General features: G+C 41.9%; 1 protein-coding gene across 9 annotated transcripts in view; it reads right to left on the reverse strand.

Annotated features, from left to right (window-relative positions):
- The window catches only part of nphp4 (nephronophthisis 4), a 461721-nt gene that overhangs the window by 267964 nt on the left and 166883 nt on the right, over positions 1-26874 (reverse strand). For all 9 annotated transcript variants that reach the window (XM_057860675.1, XM_057860682.1, XM_057860654.1 and 6 more), the window contains 3 exons: positions 11039-11233; positions 10832-10955; positions 7568-7620 (listed from right to left, as the gene is read on the reverse strand). In XM_057860675.1, the coding sequence (XP_057716658.1) occupies positions 7568-7620; positions 10832-10955; positions 11039-11233 (372 nt within the window). The remainder of the gene's footprint in view (positions 1-7567; positions 7621-10831; positions 10956-11038; positions 11234-26874) is intronic.

The following is a 26874-nucleotide window of genomic DNA, read 5'->3' on the forward strand; positions in this document are numbered from 1 at the left end:
CCAGCCAAATGTGCTGCAGGTTTTTGTTGCTGCACCAGGGAGAGGCGTGTGAGCCTTTTTGGGTTTCAGAAAGTTTCTGTTCACCCCGAGATCAGCCAAGACAAGTGTGCAACAACTGTGGGACCATTGGACTTCCGAGGAAGTGAGTAAACTTCATGTTGTGACATGAATTATGTCATATACTGGGATCATAGCACACGTTTTAATAGGGAGGTGGCTTGCATTTTGTGGCTGACAATGCTCCTTGTCCACCGAGAATGCCACTTGGCCGACGACCGGCGTCTTGTCACACCCCCCCCCCCCCCACACACACACACCCGGGAGTGAGATCTTACTCGGCTTACTGGCCTCTTTGTGTGCCCAGTGTTCTATCAAATTTTCAACCCCATCAGAAATTGAAACTTTGTGTTTAAAAATGGCCGCGAATACAGGGATTACAAAGTAAACACTACAAACTTTCCCAAAATAAAGGACTATTTATTTACGTTTGATCATGGCCCGACATGTAGAAAAGTTCTCCTCAGACACACCCTGCCATGTTCGCTGCACAACAACTGCACGCCGCTCTCTGTTTACGTCTTCGCCGTGTAATAAAGCAATATTTTACGCCATATTCGTGTTGACCATGTGGCAGCTACGTGCTCCTTTGACGTCGGCCGGTTTGTCCGGCGGTACTCTCCAACTGCTTCCCTGGCGAGCTCGCTTGTTTGTAGTAAGGGGAAACGAGCTATCACTAGCTCTCCACCGGGCAGGTTGCCAATGGGCGAAGTCAATCGACAACCCCGCCGTCGTGTGACAATATCCGCGCTAGTTTTGTGTGATTTTTTTGCTTGGAAAACCGAAAATAAGACTTTGGGATGTCACTCGGTTCGGGTTAGCATGTCGGCTAGCAGTCAAGTCTGTTAGTTTGTTTACATTCTCCGAAGCCGGGGCAGGGAAGTGACAAAAGCTTGACTAACTACGGTGGCATAAAATATCGTTCGGGAGGTGCGACAGTAAAGGTGAAGTCGACAGTTTTGACCATTATGGAGTAATTTTGCCATGTGCTGAATAAATTCATTTTTAGTATTTCATATTCCATTTAGCACAAGCCTGTTATTTGTCATGACCATACCATTTATTTAGCAATTGGGGAAAAAAACTTGCATAAAATAAATATCCTGTAAAAATATTGGAGTAGAGAGACTGAAACAATGACATTTTGCGGCTCTCTTCGTCACATTTTCCTCGTTCTGAATAATTCCCTCTCAATGAGCTGAATTCTAAATCAGATGAAACCATGACCCCGCTGACGTCATCCTCCTGTTGGGGGCGCTAGAGCCCTATAATGGTAGGCGTGACTAAACGGCGGATTAAAACACTAATTTCTCATCATCCGCACTTTGCCAAATTGTTGTATATGTCGAATCGTCTCAAAATATGATTCCAACTCACATAATAATGCTATTTAAGACTTTTTATCCTGTCGTATGCACTTTAAACAAAAATGAATGCAACACTTTTTTTGCTCTCATTATCTTGGTTTTAAACAATGTTGGTAATCTTACTTAAGCAAAAGAAATTAGCTACAAATTACCTTCCAAAAAGTAATTGCATTAGTTACCTCATTTTAAGAGTAGTTACTGAGCAAAGTAACGGACGTTACTTTTCTTGTTCTACACGTTATTACATTGTACATTACGAATGTGCCTGTATAATATTCTGGCGGTATGATAACCTTAAGCCAAAATATCACAGTTTCACGTTATTGCAATTTCAGCCCTAAAATATGTTACTTTGGTTTAAAATCTTGGTTTAAAAAACAAACAAAAAACTTTTTTCTATTGGACCAGGATTTTACTTTCAAAACATATTAGCAAATTGTTAATTTGTAAAAGTTTAAATGAATTACAAAATATAGACATACAGTATACAGTGGGGAGAACAAGTATTTGATACACTGCCAATTTTGCTGGTTTTCCCACTTGCAAAGCATGTAGAGGTCTTTAATTTGTATCATAAGTTCTCTTCAACTGTGATGGACGAAATCTTATACAAAAAAACAGAAAATCACGTTGTATGATTTTTAAATAATAAATTTGCATTTAATAGCCTGAAATAAGTGTTTGATACATCACAAAAATCGAACTTAATATTTGGTACAGAAACCTTTGTTTGCTATTACAGATACCAAACGTTTCCTGTAGTCCTTGACAAGGTTTGCACACACTGCAGCAGGGATTTTGGCCCACTCCTACATGCAGATCTTCTCCAGAGCCTTCAGGTTTTGGGGCTGCTGCCGGGCAACACGGACTTTCAGCTCCCTCCATAGATTTTCTATCGGGTTCAGATCTGGTGACTGGCTAGGCCACTCCAGGACCTTAAGATGCTTCTTACGAAGCCACTCTTTAGTTGCCTTGGCTGTGTGCTTTGAGTCGTTGTCATGCTGGAAGACCCAGCCACGACCCATCTTCAGGGCTCTCACTGAAGGAAGGAGGTTGTCAGCCAAGATCTGGCGATACATAGCCCCATCCATCCTCCCCTCAATACGGTGCAGTCGTCCTGTACCCTTGGCAGAGAAGCAGCCCCAAAAAATGTTTCCTCCTCCATGTTTCACGGTTGGGATGGTGTTCTTGGGGTTGTACTCATCCTTCTTTTTCCTCCAAACACGACGAGCCGGGTTTAGACCGAAAAGTTCAATTTTGGTCTCATCCGACCACATGACCTTCTCCCATATCTCCTCTGGATCATGCAGATGGTCAGTGGCAAACTTTAAACGTGTCTGGACATGCACTGGCTTAGGCAGCGGCACCTTGCGTGCGCTGTAAGATTTTTATCCATGACGGCGTAATGTGTTTCTTTTTTTCTTGAGACTGTGGTTCCAGCTCTCTTCAGGTCATTGGCCAGGTCCTGCCGTGTAGTTCTGGGCTGATCCCTCACCTTCCTCATGATCAGTGATGCCCCACGAGGTGAGATCTTGCATGGAGCCCCAGAACGAGGCAGATTGACCGTCAACTTGAACTTCTTCCATTTTCTAATAATCGCTCCAACAGTTGTTACCTTCTCACCAAGCTGCTTGCTTATTTTCATGTAGCCCATCCCAGCCTTGTGCAGGTCTATTATTTTATCCCTGATTTCCTTACACAGCTCTTTGGTCTTGGCCATTGTGGAGAGGTTGGGGTTTGTTTGTTTAAGCATGTGAACAGGTGTCTTTTATACAGGTAACAAGTTCAAACAGGTGCAGTTACTTCCGGTAATGAGTGGAGAACAGGAGGGGTTCTTAAAAAAGAACTAAGAGCCGAAATATTTACTAGTTGGTAATGTATCAAATATTTATTTCATGCCGTTAAATACAAATTTATTATTTAAAAATTATACAATGTGATTTTCTGGATTTTTGTATTAGATTCCGTTCCTCACAGTTGAAGAGACCTTATGATACAAATTACAGACCTCTACATGGCTTGCAAATGGGAAAACCAGCAAAATCGGCAGTGTATCAAATACTTGTTCTCCCCACTGTATATTCTAAATAAAATTAAAATAAATGCAGTCATCGGGATGGTGTGTTGTGGGTTCAATTCTCTGCCCTGATGAACTCGCCTAAGTATCCTTGAGTAAGATACTGAACCCCACATTGCTCCTGATGCTGCGTCACCAGTAGGTAGATGGAAATGTAGTGTAAAGCGCCTTGAAAGGTGGAAAAGCGCTATATAAGTATAACACCATTTACCATTACCCAAAACCACAGGTCAATACTATTACGATAAGCATAAAATAATTATTATAAAATTAAAATCAAATTATTTTCCCATAAAAAGCATGTGTGTATGACTCTTATCATGTTTAAATTGTACCCACACTCTCTTTCTCAACAGACAGTTGCCAGAGAGAAAAAAAAACACACCATGTTTTACCACCGCTAGGCACACTAAACACACTGGAGTTAACTCTCGTAGCTGGTGTGAAATGTTCATTACAGTGTTTACTAACCTTTAATTTTGTATGAATGCGAAATCATACTGGAGGTATATCCTCCTCGGCAGCCACCCTCCACAAACATGTTTTACATGACGGCTTGCCCTCCTCTAAGCCGCGGGCGTCTATAACTTTTCTGTAGCTAAAGTATTCCAATTCCAGCGATCTCGTTTTCTTCAATGGGGGAAAAAGTTCAGGAGTTTCACCTCCTCGTAGCCAACGCACAGCAGACACACTGACACTGAGCAACAACCGGGGGAGCATTGAGCCTTGCCGCTGCAAGTGAGGGATTTTTTTTCATTTTTGGGACATTTTCATATCACGGTATACCTTGAACCTGGTAATCAGCACATGTCTAATTTACAGTGTTGAAATAAAGTCAACATCAGACATTTTAAACCTAACCGAGACAAGAACTGGAGCCGCATGGCTTTTCATGAAGGGCATCAGTGACCGTGACTGAGGCAGTAGCAGCTGCCAAATCAGCCTGTGCCAAAAACAAAGTGCAACACAGCCTGGCCCCGGCCCGTCGACTACAAAAGCACTTGGGTTAACACAATATAAGCACGGGCATGAAACACATCCACAACTCAATGCAAAATATTATCATCAACAAGGGCAAAGTCAATGGCTTGCCCAAACATCGGCTATAAATACCAGCGCATAATTAGCATTCTGCACAGCGGCAAACACAGGGCCAAAAATCAATAATGTATGCAAGCAAGAGAAAGTTGTCAGATCAAACAATGGCTGCCAACAGAGTCCGAGAGAAAGATTTGTTTACGCATTCCATCCCAGAAAAGGATGCCATTGATTAATCAGAGCTTGACAGCCACGTTGACAAGGAGAGAGAAATTTGTTGAACAGGAAAGGGAAACGGGTTTAGTTGTTTGAAACACTTATTTTTATAGACGAATGCAGGGGAAACAAAAGAGCTTATTTTCAACTGCTGCCGCACAACTAGTCGAGAGGAATTTTTAGGCTGCCAAAAGCAATGACACGGCTTCACACATTGATTCCCGTTTCATCTCTTGGCGCAAAGACTCGGAGCACCATTAAAATGATAGATGAATACGTAGCCAAATAGATTTATGGTGCGCACTCGGAGCAGCCGCGGCAATAATGACTTGTGCTTCACGCCCTTATTTACTCAGTCTTTCATATAAATGAAGGAGTTATACACAGAGACGTATGCACTTCAGTCATTAGTTGCCTCATAAAACATCTGACGTGCTCTCAGGTTATTATGTACAGTGAAAATGGAAGCAAACACTGCTCACTGTTCCACATCGCTGCGATACTTATCTCCAAGAAATACTGAAAGTATTGAAAAACTTGTTTTTTTTTTTGTTCTTTGTTTTTTACTTTGAGTCTCATCCTACAATCAGGTGTTTACAGTGGTATGAAAAGGTGAAAAGGAGAAAGAATTTCTCATATTTCTGCATAAAATCAGCATGAAATGCTATCTGATCTGTGTCAAAATCACACAGATGTAAAATCAGTGTCTGCTTTAACTAAAAGTAAGTAATAAGCAGGGGTGCACATATTTTTTTTGCCCAGGTTCTCAGAGGAGGACCTGGAGATATGACTTGGTCCTCATTGAGCTTGAGAGCCGACCCACCTGATGCGATAAAATTATGACAAGCTTTACTTAGAGCCAATTAACTTTAATTAATTACATTAAAAATTAATGCTTGATTAACATCAACTGGCACAACAAAATTGCCATTACTTTAAAGTGAAATGTAAAGAAATAAACATATTAAAGCACCAATTCAAAATAAAGGGCATTACGCGGCTCCCACATTAACTCCAAGTGTTTGTAAAAGTGGGATGTCCTCCTCATAAGACCTCATTGAACGTGCATGTTTAGCTTTGTAAAATGCGGACAAAAACACGTTTGTCAGTGCATGGCGGTTTTCATGACCTTTATTCCGCCACTTGTCCATAGGGCGAGTGGGGTCCTGTCTGACATCGATAGTTTGCTTAATTGCCACATGGTCTATTTTTTTCGTGCTTTTCAAAGTTTGGATGGCTGAAATTCTTTGACCCTGCATAAAATGCGCTGCTCTTATCAGCGACATTGGGATTCTCACGGCACATTTTGTACCGCATTTCCATGCGAGCATCATTTACTTCTAGCCATGGTACCTCCTGCAGCCACTTTTCAGCAAAAGTCCTTTTTTTCTGGTAGCTCGGTGACGTCTCCGTCGTCTGTCTGTCTTTTGACGGGGGTGGGGGAACACGGAAATAATCACTCAGTGGGGCCTCCCTCTTCGACATTTTGAGAAATTATTTTCTCGTGTCCGCCGCAAATACAGTGTCAGCCATCAGTACGCAAAAGCGTATGGAAGCCGTTGAGGGCCAGCGCGTTTATCTACGTCCAGTACGCATGCGTGCATGCGGACCACTTATGTGCACCCCTGGTAATAAGTAAGTGCCTCTGCCTAAGGAGACTTTAAGAGCTATTGAAACCAATTTTTACCAAACAATTTAGGTCAGGTGTGTGCCCAAACAATGATGATTGGTTTAAAGCTGCCCTGCCCACTATAGAACACACACCTGGTAAGAACTGTCTTGATGAGAAGCATTGTCTGATGTCATCATTAGCATCATTGCTCAGTCAAAGGAGCTGTCTGAAGACCTGCGAAAGGATTGTTGATTTGTATAAAGCTGGGAAAGGATACAACACCATCTCCAAAAGTCTGGATGTTCATCAATCCACAGTGAGAAAAGTTGTCTACAAATGGAGAGAGTTTGGCACTGTTGTTGAAGTTTTGGCAAAATATATTGTGGACTGATGAAACTAAACTTGAATTGTTTGGGAGTAACACACAACGTCACATATGGAGGAGTAATAGAACAGCTCACCAACATCAAAACCATGAAGCATGGTGGAGGGAGCATCAACATTTGGGGCTGTTTTGCTACTCAGGGACTGGACAACTTGCAATCATTAATGGAAGAATGAATTCAAAGGTTTTGCAGGAAAACCTGAGACCATCTGTCAGACAGTTGAAGCTAAAATGAGGACGGATGCTGCAATAAGACAGTGATCCAAAACACAGTAGTAAATCAACTTGAGAATGGTTTCAGAAGAACAAAATACATGTTCTGGAGTGGCCAAGTCAAAGTCCAGAATTGAATCCTACTGAGATGCTGTGGCATGACCAAAACACAGCAATTCACGCCAGACATCCCAGGAATCTGACTGATCTAGAGCAGTTTTGAAGAGAAGACTGGGCCAAGTTTAGTCCTGATCCATGTGCCAGACTGATCTGCAGCTACAGGAAGTGTCTGGTTAAAGTTATTGCTGCCATATTATTACGGTTATTGCTCTGGTTATGACACTTACAAAAATGTAAAAACTGGATAAAAGCTCATGACATAATCCAATGATGACTTATGAATAAAAAGATGTGCACTAATGCATGTTTGAACTGTTTTTTTTAGTTGATAAATACACATTGAATAATCAACCCCTAATTTCACCAAAAAATGCTCAGAGTGGAAAGGGTTAATTAATCGGCCGATTAATCGATTATAAAAATACTTGTTAGTCAATGCCCTACAATTAACAGTTAAATAGACAGGACATTGACTATCTTACCTTTGGGCCCTGCGGTGATTCTGGAGATGAAACTGCTTGGATGTCACTTAGACCTGCAAAAAATATATGGACAAGAAGACATTGAACAGTGAAGAATGAATTGGGCAAGGCAAATTAAATCTACTATTTCATTGGAAAAAGAGTGAGTAGTGGTGCTGGTAACCACTCGGTAGATCAAGATACGATACGATTTGCGATACAAGGCTCATGATAACGATCTCACGATATGGGGAAACAGCGATTATCGATACATGGGTTAGGAAAACATATCACAAAACAACTAGAGCTCTTTTCATCCTTCTGCTGTGAATTGGACTGAGTTTATCAAGAGTAGATGTCCAATCCATTTGAGCTGGGAGGGTGGCAGCAAATGAACATTCTTTCATTCCCTTAGGTTTGGACGTCTATAGACGTCAGCGGGAGGCAATGACACACAATAAGTTCATTTTGGGGGCACTTGACATAATTCCTGTTGATTCCCGAACACTTTCTTTTCCTTTTGGGGCATTTATGGGTCACTTCCTGTTCATTTTGGGTTAGTACTCAAGAATGTCCCCAAATGATTAGGATGTTGCCACATTTTCAACTGTGGCAGACCAGTTAAAGCTGTTATCTTTGCTATGCTATCAACGACCAATCAGATCAAGGGTTCGTCATCCATCAACCACGCTGACTGCTTTTAACGACTAATCAGATCAAGCGCTCATCATCCGCCAACCACACCCACTGCTTTCAACGACCAATTAGATCAAGCATTCGTCATCTGCCAATTGCGCCCCCTGCAAGTACTGCGGGCCACAGCAGGACCTACAGTGGTATGAAAAAGTATCTGAACCTTTTGGACATTCTCACATTTCTGCATAAAATCACCATTAAATGTGATCTGACCTTTGTCAAAATCACACAGATAAAAAAACAGTGTCTGCTTTAACTAAAACCACCCAAACATTTAAAGGTTCTCATATTTTAATGACAATAGTTTGCAAACAATGACAGAAGGGGGGAAAAATTAAGTAAGTGAACCATCACATTTAATATTTTGTGCCCCCCCCCCCCTCCCTTATGGCAGCAATAACTTCAGTCTGGCACATTGATCAGGACTAATCTTGGCCCATTCTTCTCTACAAAGCTGCTTTACTTCAGCTTCCTGGGATGTCTGGCATCTTTAGGTCATACCCCAGCGTCTCAATGGGGTTCAAGTTTGGACTTTGACTTGGCCACGCCAGAACGTGTATTTTGTTCTTCTGAAACCATTCCGAAGTTGATTTACTTCTGTGTTTTTGGATCACTGTCTTGTTGCAGCATCCATTCTCTTTTTAGCTTCAACTGTCTGACAAACGGCCTCAGGTTTTCCTGCAAAACATCCTGATAAACTCTTGAATTCATTCTTCCATTAATGATTGCAATTTGGCCAAGCTCTGAGGTAGCAAAACAGCCCCAAATCATGATGCTCCATTCACCACGCTTCACGGTGGCGATGAGTTGTTGATGTTGGTGAGCTGTTCCATTTTTCCTCCACACATGACGTTGCGTTGTTGAGTGTTGCACAAAATATTTTTCCAAAATTTCTGTGGTGTCCAAGTGCCTTTTTGCGAACATTAAATGAGCAACGATGTTTTTCTTAGACAGCAGTGGCTTCCTCCATGGAGACCTCCCCACGAACACCATTCTTGGCCATTGTTTTACATATCACGAACACCATTCTTGGCCATAGTTTTACATATAGTTGATGTGTGCTGATATTGGACTGTGCCACGAACACCATTCTTGGCCATAGTTTTACATATAGTTGATGTGTGCTGATATTGGACTGTGCCAGTGATTGAGATATTGGACTCTGCCAGTGATTTCTGTAAGTCTTAAGCAGACACTCTAGGGTTCTTTTTTACCTCTCGGAATATTCTGCGCTGAACTCTTGGCATCATCTTTGGTGGACGGCCACTCCTTGGGAAAGAAGCAACAGTGCCAAACTCTCTTTTGACCGAGCTATGATGCACATTAGACAATGCTTCTCACCAAGACAATTCTTACCAGGTGTGTGTTTTATAGTGGGCAAGGCAGTTTTAAACCACTCCTCAGTGATTGGGCACACACCCGACTTAAATTGTTTGGTAAAAGTTGGTTTCAATTGCTCTTTAAGTCTCCTTAGGCAAAGGGTTCACTTACTTATTTGTCCCCCTTCTGTCATTGTTTGCATGCTATCCTCATTAAAATATGAAAACCTATAAATGTTTGGGTGGTTTCAGTTAAAGCAGACTGTGATTTTATGCAGAAATGTGAGACATTCCAAAAGGTTCAGATACTTTTTCATACCACTGTATACATTTTAACCTCATCATAAATGGATCCACACACACACACACCTACACACACACACGCACACACACACACACGCACACACACACACACACACACACACACACACACACACACACACACACACACAAAGAGTTGGATTGAAATGTCATAGCGAGTTTAAAGTCGAACAATGATTCTTCCTGAGGTATTTGGTTGGTCGCCATGGTAATTCCGGAACGAAAGGTTTCCCGATTTCTCTTTGTCCTTCCTCCTACTCTTTGTTGCGCTCTGTGCTGGAGCTCGACTGATCTTTTGGAAATTGCTTGGTCTGCCTGGGGTGTCTCGCTGCAGCTCCCATCTGTTCAGACAACATGCACACAGAGCGATGCTGGCTCTCTGTCACAAATTTGCTCTTGCATTACCTCTCATCAGCCGACACTTTCAGTTTTGCTGTTTTTTTTTCACTTTTCGAAATTTTTCAAGCCAGTTGGAAAAGTCTTTTGCTCATTTGATGGACTGTGATTAAAGAGAAGCCTTCTGACTGATGCTAAACTAGCCCATACTGTAAATGGAAATGTATTTCATTCTCATAATTAGGTGTGTGACAATATAATATCCATACTTTGTAGCCCAAAAGGTTATTGGTATGCTCCGAACAAAAATCTGTATATCGATTTTAAAAAGGTGTCACGTTAAAATAAATAAATAAATAAATAAAACAAAGAAAACAACAGGTTGTTCCTTAAATCTTTCATTCCAATGGTGTCTACGTTAGTTCTTTTCAGTAACCCAAAATCAGCATGAAGTGACCCGTAAATGCCCCAAGAAAAGGAAGTGTCCTAAAATCATTGGGAAATGACATGAAATGCCGCAAAATGAACTCGTTGCCTGGGATTGGCTGCTACTGACAATACAAGTCGTCCAATCCGTTTGAATTGGGAGGAAAGGAATTTCAACTATATTTACTTTGAGTGGAAGACGAAGATGATCTTCCTTGATGTGGTGCATCCTGCAGATTTGTTTTCTGAGGTGTCTTTGGGCTGGAAGTTGTTTTATCCTCACTGGGGGACAGTCGAAATCCGATCGTATCCTGAGAGGTAAGGGTGTAACGATTCACCGATTGGTTAATTACTTCAAAAATGAGAGAAGACAAATACAGTAAGGTAATGGTACCTGAATTGCGCCTGAGGTTGGGAGTGATGCAGCTGAGTTGTAGACCATGACTCCTAGAGGGTTAGGCTTCGAACCCCCTTGCAGAAGCAGCTGTGTTTCTTCTCCTTTCCAGTCCTTCTGCTCCTCGAACGGGCACAATATCGCCCACCGTAGGCACTGCAGGAAAGCTGCCCGGGATGTTGTCATGGCAGACAGCTGTGTGATGGGAAAAGACACCAACAAACCCAGATATCATCACCAGATAGGTACTATTAGGGCCAGTATGGATCCTTGGAGCCTGACGGGGGGCCGAGAACAAAAAGTCATATTTGGTATATGGCAAAATGGTTTCTGGTGTATGGTATTTTTTTGGATATGCAAAAATGGCTTTTGGCATCTGACATTTTTTTTGGTATATGCCTTTTTATTGTATATGCCAAAAGGCTTTTGGCATCTGGCATTTTTTGGCTATACGGCAAAATGGCTTTTTACATATGGCATTTTTTTGCATATGGCAAAATGGCTTTTGGCATCTGGCATTTTTTGGGTATATGGCAAAATGTCCTTTGGTATCTGACTTTTTTTTTTTGTATATGACATTTTTTTGTACATGCTAAATGGCTTTTGGCATCTAGCATTTTTTTTGTATATGGCAGAACAAATGGCATTTTTTTTTAATATGGCAAAATGGCTTTTGGAATCTGGTATTGTTTTGGTATATGGCATTTTTTGGGGGTTTATGGCAAAATGGCTTTTGGCATCTGACATTTTTTTGGTACATGGCATTTTTTTGTATATGCCAAATGGCTTTTGGCATTTTGCTTTTTTTTGGTATAAGGGAAATGGCTTTTAACATATGGCATTTTCTTGTATATAGCAAAATGGCTTTTGGCATCTGGTTTTTAATGGGTATATAGCATTTTTGGGGGGCTATATGGTATTTTTTTGTATATGGCAAAATGGCTTTTGGCATCTGCCATTTTTTTTGGTATATGGCATTTATTTGGGGATATGCCAAATGGCTTTTGGCATCTGGCATTTTTTTGTATACAGCAAAATGGCTTTTGACATATTGCTTTTTTTGTATATGGCAAAATGGCTTTTGGCATCTGGTATTTTTTTGCTATATGGCATTTTTTGGGTATATGGGAAAATGGCTTTTGGTATATGGTATTTCTTTTTTAGATATGGCAAAATAGCTATTGGCATCTGACATTTTTGGGGGGTATTTTTTTCAACATGATTGGGCCTCTGTTGCCTGTAGGTTACGAGTTAGCCAGAAGAGGGCACAACGTTCAGCCTGTCGTGTGCTGCGGCACGTTCGTCATTTAACGGTCGACATAGGCGCATAAATTTTGATGGCCTAACTTCTCGTGATAATAATCAAATGCCATATTGGACCGATGAATTTTTGGAAGCTGTGTATAGCTTTCCATTGCCATCTTTGTAGTTACAATGTTGGCTTGAAAACAGACAAGTCATTGTTTCTCTCTATATCAGGAAATCTAGGTCACAGAGACTGCTTCAGATGAATATGATTTAGTGTCCCAATGCACCTCTCTATAAAGAAAAACATTCTTGGAAAAGTACATAAGTAATGAATAAATAAATAAATAAAAGCCTTGAAATTCTCCACAGGGGACCTTCGAGCCTCGGCTGAATCGATTCATAAGCTGGTCAGCTTCATGCAAGTTTAATCAATCACAGGTAGAATGGTGCTAGGTGCAGAATACAAAAGAAGCCTCATAGTGGCCAGTGTTCCAATCAAAGTTCAAGACATCATGGATTACTCAATCGTTACATTCAATCGTTACATATCAAGAAGACTGAATAAATGCCACGCCATTGATCTAGTAATCGATCCATCTGATAGTTGATATTATGTTCAGCAACATCTTTAGGAATTGTGCGGTGTGATATGATGTAAAAAAAAAAATATATATATATTACAAAATGCAATGGTAGAAATTGCCGTGGTCGCTTTGCTGGGAGGGTTGGTATATTGGGTCACTTCCTGTTGATTTGGGGGCAATTCGAGTTCACTTCTTGTTAATATTAGGTTGATTTGGGGGCAATTCGAGGTCACTTCCTGTTCATATTGTGTCACTTCCTGTTGATATAGGGTGGGGGGTTTCAGGGATACTTCCTCTTGATGTGGGGGCATTTTGGGTTCACTTCCTGTACATATTGGGTCACTTCCTGCTGATTTGGGGGCATTTCAAGGTAACTTCGTGTTTATATTGGGCAGGGGTGGGCAAACTATTCCACAAAGGGCCGCAGTGGGTGCGGGTTTTTGTTGTAACCCATTAAGACGACACATTTTCACCAATCAGCTGTTTTAGAAGTGCAATCAGTTGATTGCAGTCAGGTGCTTCTCATTTCTGCTGAAACCTCTCACTGGTTATACTATCTGTGCTGGGTCAGTTGGAACAAAGACCAGGACCCACTGCGGCCCTTGAGGACCGGTTTGCCCACCCTTGATATTGGGTCACTTCCTGTTGATTTTGGGGATTCTCGGGGCCACTTCCTGTTCATATTGAGTCACTTCCTGTCAGGGGTCGCGTTAACCGAATATTTTCCGTCGTTGACCGGTTTTTTAAAACGGTGACGGAAAAAACTGGAGTCCGTCCGTCATTTTGACAGGTTGCAATTCACACCCCAGACCACAGGGTGGCATATTAATTAGCTATTGTCTCTCTTAATGCATGATATCGTTGGCTATTCTGTCAGAATATTGTAGCGTCACCGTGGTCTGGCGGCAGCACCGTGATTGACACATCAACGCGAGGTTCTTATTGGTGCACCCGGTGTGCCAGCGCGTCATCCAATTGGTGGACTAGATTGTCGCCTGTGTATAGACAAGTTTCCGAGGTACTTCCGGTTTACTTCCTTATGTCTTCCTTCCCCTTCCGTTTCCGCCTGTTTACCGTTGAAGTCAATGACGGTGGAATCGAAGTTGGAAGGTCTTTATACAAGATCTCGGGAATGTTATTTTGATGTAGGCGGGTGGAGAACCAAGCCAAGGCCTCCATGCTTCGTACCATGTCGATTTCCAAACCATGGGTGCTCGTACTCGTCATACAGGTGGGAGGGAAGGAGATGTACAAAACTGACAGCTCCTGCAGTCATGCCCCCGCTGTTATGGAAGGTAATGTGCTCTAAAAATACGAAACCTAAAATCTGGCGCATGAAACGACTTGTTGCCTTTGCTATTGATATTACGATGATGATTGTAATTACGAAGTTTAATCATTTTTGCAACAACTAGCTTCTGCTACTGCTGCTAGCCGCCTGTTGCTAATCGTGTTTGAATGCACCGCATAAATCCAAGTGTTACAAGTTTTTATTCGTTTGTTTACAGCTGGGAAATGCTGTTATAAAAGAGAAGACAACTTGACTTGTACGTTGATGGACATATATCGAACATATATCGTTTGCGTTCCACAATGATGACAGCTCGACTCCCGGGAGAGGCCGAGAGAGGCAGGAATTGTGACAGACGGTGGTTTGCCGAGATCGCCGTGATCCAACTACAAACTTGTGAACGGTAGCATCTTTAAATATATGCTATTGGAGCTGGAATTACCGAGGACGGGAAAAAAAGCACATCTAAATGCCGCCGAGGGCCTCCGTGATGTCGCTATTTGTTCACGAGGCTCCGGAGCTCTGCGGTCTGATATCACATTCTCGTATGCTATTTTATTTTACTTTTATAAATGTCCTGACCTGTTTTGGAGTGCACCAATCGTTTTAAATAAAACAAGAAATTGAATCATGTCTAAATGTTTTATTGCGATCAATGCCTGCAATAAAAAAAAGAATGACATACTATTTGTGTTTACATCATATGTACATAACCTTGTAGCATTTCCTTGTAACAAAACAATCCATGTCAGCCCTTCTGCAGTCGGCAAATGTAATATAACTTGTAATTTCACCACATTTTGGTCACTAATGGCCGTAGTATCAATCCATTCCTCACGTTAACACAGGCTGACCGTTGTTAATAATTTTGTCCACGAATGATCAACGAAGTGACACGAACTGCCATCCAATCTCATCTACGTGTCATCTAGGTCGTGCTGAATCAATTTTTGAAGATTCCATGGGTTGCTCTGGCTTGATTTCGTAGTTTTATCGTCGTCAATACACTGCTAATACACTGCTACACGACCGGACCGGAAGTGCGAAGCAGACATTTTCCAAGATGGCGGCGCCCGTATTTCGCTCAGGAAACTTGTCTATAGACCCCAATCACATGACGTCACAACTCCGCCCCCTGACTGGAGCAGCCATATTGTCCGTCAGCTCGTCGTGTTTACACATTACCGCTACATACATGCCTCCTATTACGGCGTGTTTTTCTGCTCGTTAACATTAATAATCAAAATGGCGAAGAAGTGTGTGGCGGTTGGTTGCAGTAACAGAGAAGATAGACGGAGAGACTTGAAGTTCTACCGTATTCTTAGAGACCCGAAGAGGAGAGCAAGATGGACTGCTGTAATTCGACAAGAAATCTGGGCACCAAACGATCCACAGACTATGTAGTAGTCATTTTATATCTGGTAAGATGCATTTAATATATATTTAGAAGATTTTGGGCTGACAACCACAATTAAGATAATTGTGTGATGTTGGTGATTGGGGTCTATATAGTTGCCTCTTTTTCTTTGGGAGTGGAGTTGTTTTGTTGGTGTTGGCGGTAAGCAGAGTAAAAAGAGGGAGAAAAATACCACAACTTCCGTGTCTAATTTTTCGCCGCCAAGCAAGCGTTACAATATTAATTAAAAATGAATGAAAACTAAATACTATTGAATATGTCATCATTATCATTTTAAAACTTTAAGTGACTGGTAAAAATAGATTATGACTGGATTTTTATGACCCTGTCAGTCAAAATGACAGACAACGAAAATGTCTAGCGCAACCTCTGCTTCCTATTGATATGGCGGGATGGGGTGCTCGGTTTCTTGCTGTTGATTTTGGGGCATTTTTTGTTCACTTGATGCACACATTGGGTCACTTCCTATTGATTTTGAGGCATTCCTGAGTCAATCCTGTTGATTTGAGGGGAAAGTCGAGGTCACTTCCTGTTGATATCAGGTCACTTCCTGTTGATTTGATTACATTATTGGATCACTTCCTATTGCTATCAGGTTGCTTCCTGTGGATTTGGGGGCATTTCAATTCACTTCTGGTTCATACTGCATCACTTCCTTTTGATGTGGGGATATTTTGAGGTCACTTCCTATTGCTCTGGGGGGCGGAAAGGATTTCGGGATTACTTCCTGTTGAGTTTGGGGCATTTCGGGTTCATTTCCTGTGCGTACTAGGTCACTTCCTGTTCATTCTTGAGGCATTCCAGGGTTACTTATTTTAGGGCTTTTCGGGTTCACATCCTGTTCATATAGTGTAACGTCCTGTTGATATGTGGTTGGGGGTTCAGCAATACTTCCTCTTAATGTGGGGGCTTTTTGGGTTCATTTCCTGTTGATTTGGGGGCATTTTAAGATAGCTTCATGTTTGTATTGGGTCACTTCCTTTTGATTTGGGGGGGTTTCTGGGTTACGTCCTGTTGATTTGGGGTCATTTTGGGTTCACCTCCTGTACATATTGGGTAACTTCCTGTTGATTTTGAGGCATTCCAGGGTCACTTCCTGTTTATTTTGGGGCATTACAGGTTCACATCCTGTTCATATTGTGTCACTTCCTGTTGATATGGGGTTGGGGGTTCAGGGATACTACTTGATGTGGGGGGCATTTTGGGTTCACTTCTTGTACATATTGGGTCACTTCATGTTTATTTGGGGGGGCATTTCAAGGTAGCTTCATTTTCATGTTGGGTCTCTTCCTGTTTATTTGGGGGCATTCCAGGCTCACTTCCTGCACATATTGGGTCACATCCTGTTGATCTGGGTGCATTTCGGGGTCACATCCTGTTGATATTAGGTCACTTTCTGTTGATTTAGTGGAATTTCAGGGTCACTTCCTGTTCATATTGGGTCACTTCCTGTTGATTTTGGGGCATTTGGGGGTCTCTTTCTATTGGTATCGGGTCACATGGGTTGGAAATCAATTGGAGTGAATGGAAGTTTTTGCGTTATTGAAATGAATGGCAAAAAGGGCCATTGGACATGAATGGGAAATTTGCCCATTAGAATTTAATGGTTATGTTCTTGGCATACTGTGTAGAACCGTTGTGCCCTTTAGCGTTGTGATTTTTTTTTTCTTTTTGGTGAACAAATGATGTGATTTGGGGCAAAAACTGGAGGACATGTAGCGTTTTGAAATTTCACATTTATGTTTTCCAAAAACCTGCATTTTTGGGCGACACAACATTGCGGTATTTGTGTCTGAAAGCAGCTATAGATGCTCCTGCCTTGCCTAGAGTCTCCATAGAAACAATAGAGAAGTCATTCCCTTTGATTCCAAAGCTAGAGAGTGATTTTTGAGCTGTTCTATTTGTTTACATCTGATGAGGCACTCAAGAGCTTCACACAAATTAAGTCACAGTGATTTGCAGATCAATATCCAATTCCTATGGAGAGGTTGTTCACATCAGACTATAATTTGCCCCATGAAGCATAAGCACAACTCTTTTACCGAATTGGAGGAGCAGAAATATACCGCGGTCATAAAAGCTGATGGGGATAATGACTCAGTGAGAAGTGCTTTCTGTAATTCAATGCCTCAGTTTAGGACGAACACTACACGCAGTATGGAACATTAAAAGTGTGTTTTGAATGTAATTATTTGCTACAATCATCTCGTGAGAAAAGCACAGAGCACTACAACTCTAAGCGTTAGCGGCACAATCAAAATGAAAACAAGGAGGATTCTCGCTACGCTAAAGTTAATGCTAATGCTAACGCAAATGCTACACTAAATTAGTCCAGAATAGATGTGTGAAAATATATCAAAAAGGTTATATACTGCGTTACTTTAAAGCTCAAAAGGTTATCGATATACTCCCACCAAGAATTGATATATCGTTTTAAAAACGTGTCACTCTGTTTAATTTTTTAATTTTTTTTTTAAAAAGGAAGCAACACGTTGTTAACAACACCTCCTGTTATAATAGTGTCTACGTTAGCTCACTGGTCGCTATTGACAGCGCTAAAAACCCAATTCGTATTTACTGGATTGGACATCGAGCGCCTTCAATCGCACTGAAACCAGAGCATTTGAAGGTCACTTCCTATTTGTTTAGGGCATTTCGACATCACTTCCTGTTGATTTCAAGTCACTTCAACACAAATCAACATGAAGTGAAATGATAGGAAGTTAACCATAAATGCCTCAACTCAACAGGAAGTGACCCAATATGAACAGGAAGTGAACCCCAAATGCCCCCAAATCAACAGGAAGTGAACTGATAGCAACAGGAAGTTAACCATAAATGCCTCAACTCAACAGAAAGTGACCCAATATGAACAGGAAGTGGACCCGAAATGCCCCCAAATCAACAGGAAGTGAACTGATAGCAACAGGAAGTTACCCGTAAATGCCCCTTAATCAGAAGGAGGTGATCTGAAATAAACAGGAAGTGACCCCAATATGCCCCCAAATCAACTGGAAGTGACCTGATAGCAATAAAGCTACCCCTAAAAGCCCCAAATCAACAAGTGATCCAATAACAACAAGAAAAAGCTCTCAAATCAACAGGAAGGGCCCATTAATCAACAAGAAGTCTGAAATGCCTCAAAATCAACAGTAGGAGACTCTATATATTTATTTGCGCAACATGAGTGATAAGGGTCTTTCCCTCAGTTGATAAATCACAAGCATCTTAGTTCAGAGCCATCTAGAGGTCACTCTTAGCATAGTGGCATGTATAATCACAGCAGGCTTGTACTTTAATTATAACCCAGCATACATACAAACCAATACGATATAATTTTAAAGTGCCTGCAACAGCATTTTTTTTTTTTTTTTGAAAAATTGCATTATGATGTGAATTAGAATCATATTTTGAGACGAATCCACTGTATACAACAATTTGGCAGAGCGCACATGATGAGATATTAGTATTTTAATGTGCCTTTTAGCCACGCCTGTCATTATAGCGCTCTAGCGTCCCCAGCTGGGTGATGAAGTCGGCAGGGTCACGATTTCAGCTGATTCAGAGGAAGGAAAATGTGACAGGGAGCAGCAAAATGACATCATTGTTTCAATCTCTCCACTCCAAAATTTTTACAGGATATTCTTTTTGTCTTGGTATTTTCCCCAATTGCTAAATAAATGGTATGGTCCTGACAAATAACATTCTTGTGCTAAATGGAATATGACAAATTAAAAATGCATTTATTCAGTACGACAGGGCAAAATTACTGCATAATGGTCAAAACTGTTGACTTCTTGCACCTCCCGCACGGTATTTTATGCCACCGGAGTTAGTCCGGCTTTTGTCAATTCCCTGCTGCTTCGGAGAAAATGGAAAGAGAGTGAACAAAGCAGGAGGCGTGAGAGCTAGCCGACATGCTAACCAAACGGCATTTCCAAGTCTTGAAAAATAAAAAGCACACAATACTACCCAGGATCATGTCACGTGGCAGCGGGGTTGACCTTCTTCACCGAAAACTTGCGGCAAGCAAGTTACAGCTCGTCGTTCCCCTGCTGCGTGCAGGAGTGCTCGTTAATGGGGAAGCAGCTGGAGACTGACCGGCGAGCGGCTGTTCCAATCTTTTTCGCCTTTCGAAAACAATTTTTAAAAAAAGCACAAAACTACCCCAACTCATGTCACACACGGCAACAAGGGTGACAGCCTTCACCGATCGGCAGCGAGCAAGCTTGTCGTTCCCCTTCTGCGGGTAGGAATGCTCACTGAGGGGGAAGCAGCTGGAGAATGACCGCCGGACAAACCGGCCGAAGTCAGAGGAACGCGTGGCTGCCCGAGCCCAACCCGAGGATTAGGGATGGGAATTGATAGGATTTTTACGATTCCGATTCCATTATCGAAATTGCTTAACGATTCGATTCTTTATCGATTCTCTTATCGATTCTAATTTGGGGATAAAGAAGAACAAACGTTTTGATTGGCATTGAGTTTGCTTAATCAGAAGTCACAACCTTACAAACTCACAACAATGTCAAAAGACGCCCAAAGCCTCAATATTAACTGTGGCAATAAGTGGCAAATGCCCAAGAAAGTGTAACATTTTACTGAAACATTTTTCTAATAGAAATAAAAAAATATTGGTATATATTGGCATATAGGTCGTTGGTCTGCCGTTGGCAATATGTGTTAAGCTTGCAGGGGTCCCCAAACAATTTCCAGTGAGGGCCACATAACTTTTCTCTTCTCTGATGAGGGGCCGGGGTCAGTTTGTAACAGAAAAAGTGTGACGATTGCAGGAGTGCCTAAATGTATAAAAATTATTGTTTTTCAGAAAGCCACAATCAAATAACCTTTTCTGGATATTTCACTGAAAAAAAGTAAATAAAATAAAAATAATAATATAATATAATAATAATTAATAACAATAACACTATTAATCAAATAGATAATAACCAAATAACCCTCTCTGAGTTCTTCACAGAAAAAGGCCAGAAAATAAATAACACTGTTGAGAAAAAAAAAAATTCAAAATGCTCTCTGGTATTGTTCAGGGGGCCGGACCAAATGTCGGGGCGGGCCGTATCCGGCCCGCAGGCCGTAGTTTGGGGACCCCTGTTAAAGTGTATTATTTACCAGTATGCATGCCTTTTAGTTTTTATGGTGCTTTCACACTCAAGTGGGGGCGCCCTTGCGCTTCCTCACGCTCTGAACGCGCTCACGTGAAGAAGAGCACGCTTACACGCGAAGAAGAAGAAATGCCGCATCCAAGCGAGTGAGTGAGTTAGTGAGAGAGGGAAGCACTGCTACGACCCTACGTTCTTTCTTAATGTTTGTAAAATATCTACAGAGGCAACGCCTGTATGTATCATCTTTTGTGGTGGTGTTGTGTGTTTCCACCCGCGATCGGACACTTAAATCCAGTTGTGTAGTGGTTTGAACGATGTGCTAATGCTAGCGAACACATGCTAATCGTGTTGTTATTACTGAATTAGCAGCTAATCATCGCTGATTTACGTTGATGCAAACCTGTTTGTTATTGGGGACGAAATTAATTTGTTTCATTTCTATTTTTAGTTTCACTCTTCAAGTGATGGTTGAATAAAGTCAGCAAATTATACCAACGTCTTCTGTATTGTCATTTCGGAGTTTCTAGCTGTATAGACCCTACCCACCGACGTCACAAAACCACGTGCTCGCTGTATGGTTCCGCCCACTTGTCCGTCAATTTGTCTCTGTATTAGCATTGGTTTCAATTGATCGAGGAATTTAAAATGCATTTCATGGAAGACCCGGTGCTTTCTGATGCCGTAAACTCACTGGATGTGTTGCATAAAAGGCGTTATGAGGAAAAGCTTCGTTCTATACAGTCGCCAGATCCATATTTGATGCCCAAATCGATGTTTTTCGACCCACTGTCTTCGCCCTGTCTGCCTGACATCTGCTACGCTGATATTATCTTGTCCACACAAAATCAGCCTATTCTCACGAAAATTTGAAAAACTTCAAGAGCTTGGAGGCTTATAAATACTTCGTTGCTGGTTGGGTGAAACAGGTCCTCGTCCACGAAAATTCGGCAGGAATGTATCTTGTGCTTGGAAAGGTGAGTTACGAAATTTTCAATTCAAAATCTTTTGTTATTGCTAACATCCACTGTCAAGTCTAATGTATTTCATGTCGTTTGTCAATGGAGTTAAGGCTTTTAATGTTTATATGGTTTAGCGATAGCACTCTCACTACATACATACGTGTATGTTGTCGGCGATTAGCCTAGCAATGATCTTAATTGTGGTTATTTGTCAGCCCAAAACCCTCTAAGTATATCTTAAATGCATCTTACCGGATATAAAATGACTACTACATAGTCTGTGGTGATTTTTTGGTGCCCAGTTTTCACGTCGAATTGCAGCCGTCCATTTCGCTCTCCTCTTTGGATCCCTCGGAATACGGTAAAACTTCAAATCTCTCCTTCCATCTTCTCTGTTAGTGCAACCAACAGCCACACACGCCTTCATCATTTTGATTATTAATGTTAAGGAGCAGAAAAACACGCCGTAAATAGGAGGAATGTACGTAGTCGTAACAGGTTAACACTATGTTTTGACGGACAATTGGGCGGTACCATTCAGGAGAGCGGAGTTGTGACGTCACGTGGGTAGGGTCTATAGCTGTCTCGGTGAGGACAGTGCAGTCTATTCCCTCCCGATGCAGTTATCTCCACCTTCCCTCCCGATGCAGTTATCTCCACCTTGCAATGATTGCAAGTCATGTTGAAGTAATTTTTCCACGTGAAGTGAAGACACACTTTCGAGCTTTTGAACCTATGTGCTGTCATTGTTATGTTTACGGCTGCAATGCTCGTGCTAAACCATCGTCACCTTTCATTTTCACCCTCTTTCCTGGTGAAGTGTAGCCAAACGTTGGAGCGGGTGGTTCTTGGCGCCATGCTAGTTTGATGCGTCTGGACAACAAGACAGTCACGACGCAATATGCGTCTTCAGGACTCGTTTAAGGGATCGTTAAGACTTTTTCATTGTGATGTCGAGGCCTCGAAACACTCGGAACCGGTTCGAAATTGGAATCGGATTTCAATTCCCATCCCTACCGAGGATAGTGGTCTATTGCCGGGCACACGGAGAGGGCAGAGGGGGCTGGAAGTTTGGATGATATGGCGAACCGCAGATGAGAGCGGGTGGCTTCACGAGTGCAAGCAGAGTATAGCGTTCTTTCGGAGAGCACGCAAAGAGGACCGAGGGCAGTGTGCGACAAGCCGCCGGTCGTCGGCCGAGTGGCCTTCTCGGTGGACAATCAGCCACAAAATGAGAGCCACCTCCTTATTAAAATGTGTGCCATGATCCCAGTATTTGACATAATACAAAACACGTAGCTACTCACTTCCTCTTAAGTCCAATGATCCCACAGTCGTAGGACTTGTTTTGGCAATGAACGGCAACTTTTAGAAACACAAAAAGACTCACAAGCCTCTTCCTGGTGCAGCAAAAAAAAACCTGCAGAGCATTGGGCTGGCGTGATGCAAAAAGTAAACGATCTAAGCCGCAAAATCAGATGAATCCGAAGTCCATCTGCATGCTATAAAGCAATGCTGTATTGTGAGATGCTGACCCGGGTGACGTCACATTCACATTCGTTCTCAACCCGAGACTGGAGCCGGAAGTCTCTCATTTTCATGGCGCGAGACTAAAAAAAAGAAAGAATACATAATGGGATCGCTTCCACAAACATCCAATTGCTCCATTTCATTCAGGAGCATAAAATACCCCGTGATAATGAAATAAACCTGCTATTTGCTGTCATATGCACTTGAAATGATTTAATCAGCTGATCTTTTTTTTCTTATTTTTTAATTTTAGGGGAAGCTGAGTTCCCCTTGATGTCTTCCAGCAATCGCCACTGGTAGAAAAAAGAAGTAAGCGCAACGTGACTGTCTCGCACATGAGCGAACATTGCTGTATTATTCAATGAATATGCTGTTGTGTGGGAGTGATTCGGGGGCAGAAATTCTGGCGGAGCTCTAAGAGAATGAGAGAGACAAAGAACCAATCGGGGCCCTTTCCTACATGGGTGCCTACAGCCTTGGAGAGAGCGCTTTTATCTGTCCTCCATTTATCACATACGTTAAGTATTCCTGTCATCGGAATGAGAGAATAGCTTCATGTAAGGATATGAAAGATTTTTCCACCAATACTACACTATACATCTTTCAAAAACGCCTTACATATACATCGTGGACCGAGATCAAGCAAAGAATAACTTTTTCACCATCAAGCGGCGGGATCTTTCAAAAGCAGCGAAAGAAAACGACAATAGGGAAAACACGAAGAGGAAGAAAAGCTTATTGCGGCACAAATCTGCTCGCCGAGGTTTCAACGCTTACTTTTTTTTGTACTCGGGAATGATGTGATCTACATATGAACCGCGTAAGGCTCGGAGAGCTCGGGGTACGAAACAAAAGGATTAGCGGAATCTCGCGGGGACTGTTTAGTTGTGGTTTCCGTAAACAAACAGGGATAAGAGTTGCATAGGAAAACGGGTGAAATTCACATGCGCTCGTGTAATCCGTCGGTCCACACTTCGCACGCAAAAGCTGGAAGGATGACAATGAGAAATTGTGCGCGTGGAGGTGGTGTTTAATGGCATTATGATTTGAAAAATACAGTATATCGTAGGAGGCAGTGGTGGATGACATGGGTGTCGGCAGACATATTTCATTGGGGCGCATGCCGCTGTATTGATCTGCAAAAACATATATATATATATATATATATATATACAGTATATTTTGGAGTTTTAAGTCTACATAGCATAATCTACAGAATGCGCCCATTCAATACGGTGTGGCCTCTGAATGGATTAGTACAGTGGTACGAAATAGTATCTGAACTTTTTGGGATTTCTCACATTTCTGCATAAAATCTCCATCAAATGTAATCTGATCCTTGTCAAAATCACACAGATGAAAAAACTGTCTGCGTTAACTAAAACCATTCAAACATTTATAGGTTTTCATATTTGAATGAGGATAGCATGCAAACAATGACAGAGGGAGGAAAAATAACTAGGTGAACCATCTGCCTAAGGATACTTAAAGAGATATTGAAACAAATTTTTACCAAACATTTTAAGTCAGGTGTGTGCCCAGTTACTTATGAGTGGCTTAAAGCTTCTCTGGCCACTATAAACCACACACCTGGTATGAAATGTCTAGATGAGAAGCATTGTCTGATGTGCATCATGGCTCGATCAAAAGTGCTGTCTGAAGACATGCGATCAAGGATTGTTGATTTGTATAAAGCTGGGAAAGCATACAAAACCCATCTCTAAAAGTCTGGATGTTCATCGATCGACCGTCAGAGAAGTTGTCTACAAATGGAGAGAGTTTGGCACGGTTGCTTCTCTCCCATGGAGTGGCCGTCCACCAAAGATGATGCCAAGAGTTCAGCGCAGAATACTCAGATAGGTAAAAAAGAACCCTAACGTGTCTGCTCAAGACTTGCAGAAATCACTGGCACAGTTCAATATCTCTGTGCACACATCAACTATATGTAAAACAATGGCCAAGAATGGTGTTTATGGGAGGACTCCACAGAGGAAGCCACTGATTTCTAAAAATCTAAAATATATATATATTGTTGCTCGTTTAATGCTCGCAAAAAGGCACTTGGAGACTGAACAAGTTTTAGCAAAATATTTTGTGGACTGATGAAACCAAAGTTGAATTGTTTGGAAGTAACACACAACACACAACAGCTCACCAACAGCAACACTTCATCCACACCCTGAAGTACGGTGGAGGGACCATCATGATTTGGGGCTGTTTTGCTACCTCAGAGCCTGGGTAACTTGCAATCATTAATGGAAGAATGAATTCAAAAATTTTGCAGGAAAACCTGAGGCCGTCTGTCAGACAATTGAAGCTAAAAAGAGGATGGATGCTGCAACAAGACAATGATCCAAAACACAGAAGTAAATCAACTTCAGAATGGTTTCATAAGATCAAAATACACATTTTAGAGTGGCCAAGTCAAAGTCCAGACTTTCAGCGATTCATGCCAGACATCTCAGTAATCTGACAACTACAGCAGTTTTGTCGAGAAGAATTTGCCAAGATTAGTCCTGATTGATGTGCCAGACTGATCTGCAGCCACAGGAAGTTTCTTATGTCATAGTTTAAGAAAAACAAGCAGAATATATTCAATATTGTGAGCAGTTGGACTTGAAATGAACTTGCAGCGCCAAGAGAGCAAGCAGATAAGGGCAGAACAGATACAGAACGCCTTCTGACCACAGAAGCCCAGTCGCGCATCATGCAGCTGACTGAGCAAGAGTGACGCTGACAAGCTGGTGATAGGCAAGTCATCTATGATCCCACGTCTGCACCACCAAATCCCGCAATGAGCTCTTCTGGATAGTCCAGAGCAAATGGCGGGACATCTTGTCTTGCCGCAAGGAAAATCTGATACCGAGGAACAGGCGACCGAGAAGTGAAAACTCAGCACTTGTGTGGCCCTGAGGATGGTGAAATCCTTAACTCTTGTTGCCCTGACAACCGTAACGCCTGAATTGCCCTGTCAAACAGACACTAATCCTAAACAATGCCTGAACACACCCTTCTCAAAAGACTGAATTTTTAACAAATCGTTGTCAGTTTTCTCGGGAATCTTTTGTTGACTTGTGACATGGTGACGCTGGATCCAGTTTGTCTCCTCGCCTGGGTCATTCTGTGCTGTATGATTGCTGCAGACTTGGAATAAATTGGCAACTTGTGTTTCGAAGCCTTTTTCCAGCTTTTAAAATGGAGTCAGTACAGGTGGATAAGACTAAGGTGAACGCGGTTTAGCCTTTTGGCCAGGTTGTTGAAATTCCGCCTGCCCAGGTCGTTGGAATTAAGCTAGTGCGGTTCTAGCGGTTCGGCTGGCGTGATTCCGGCAATCTGGCCAAAAGGTAAGATTCCTTCACGTCCTAGTGCCATGCGACACCACCCCACCTGCAGGCAATTGCAATCAAGGTGCTCTCCCAACTATATGAAAGGGGAGAGGTCGAAAAACACTGAAGAAGGAGAGGGGTCCGGGAACTACCCAGAGTAAGAGACTGGAGAGGCATACCACAGAGTGGCCGTGATACCCTTGGACAAAGGTTTTGGTTCGTTTTGATTGTGTATTATGTCCTTTTTTCTTTTTGTTCAATAAATGTAATAAAATGTAATTTAAAAATGTAATAAAAAATATATAAAATAAATAAAAACTCATTTATTTTTACCCGGCAGAGAAAGCTGAATATTTTT

This window comes from Corythoichthys intestinalis, chromosome 2, assembly GCF_030265065.1.
Source record: "Corythoichthys intestinalis isolate RoL2023-P3 chromosome 2, ASM3026506v1, whole genome shotgun sequence".
Taxonomy (NCBI): domain Eukaryota; kingdom Metazoa; phylum Chordata; class Actinopteri; order Syngnathiformes; family Syngnathidae; genus Corythoichthys; species Corythoichthys intestinalis.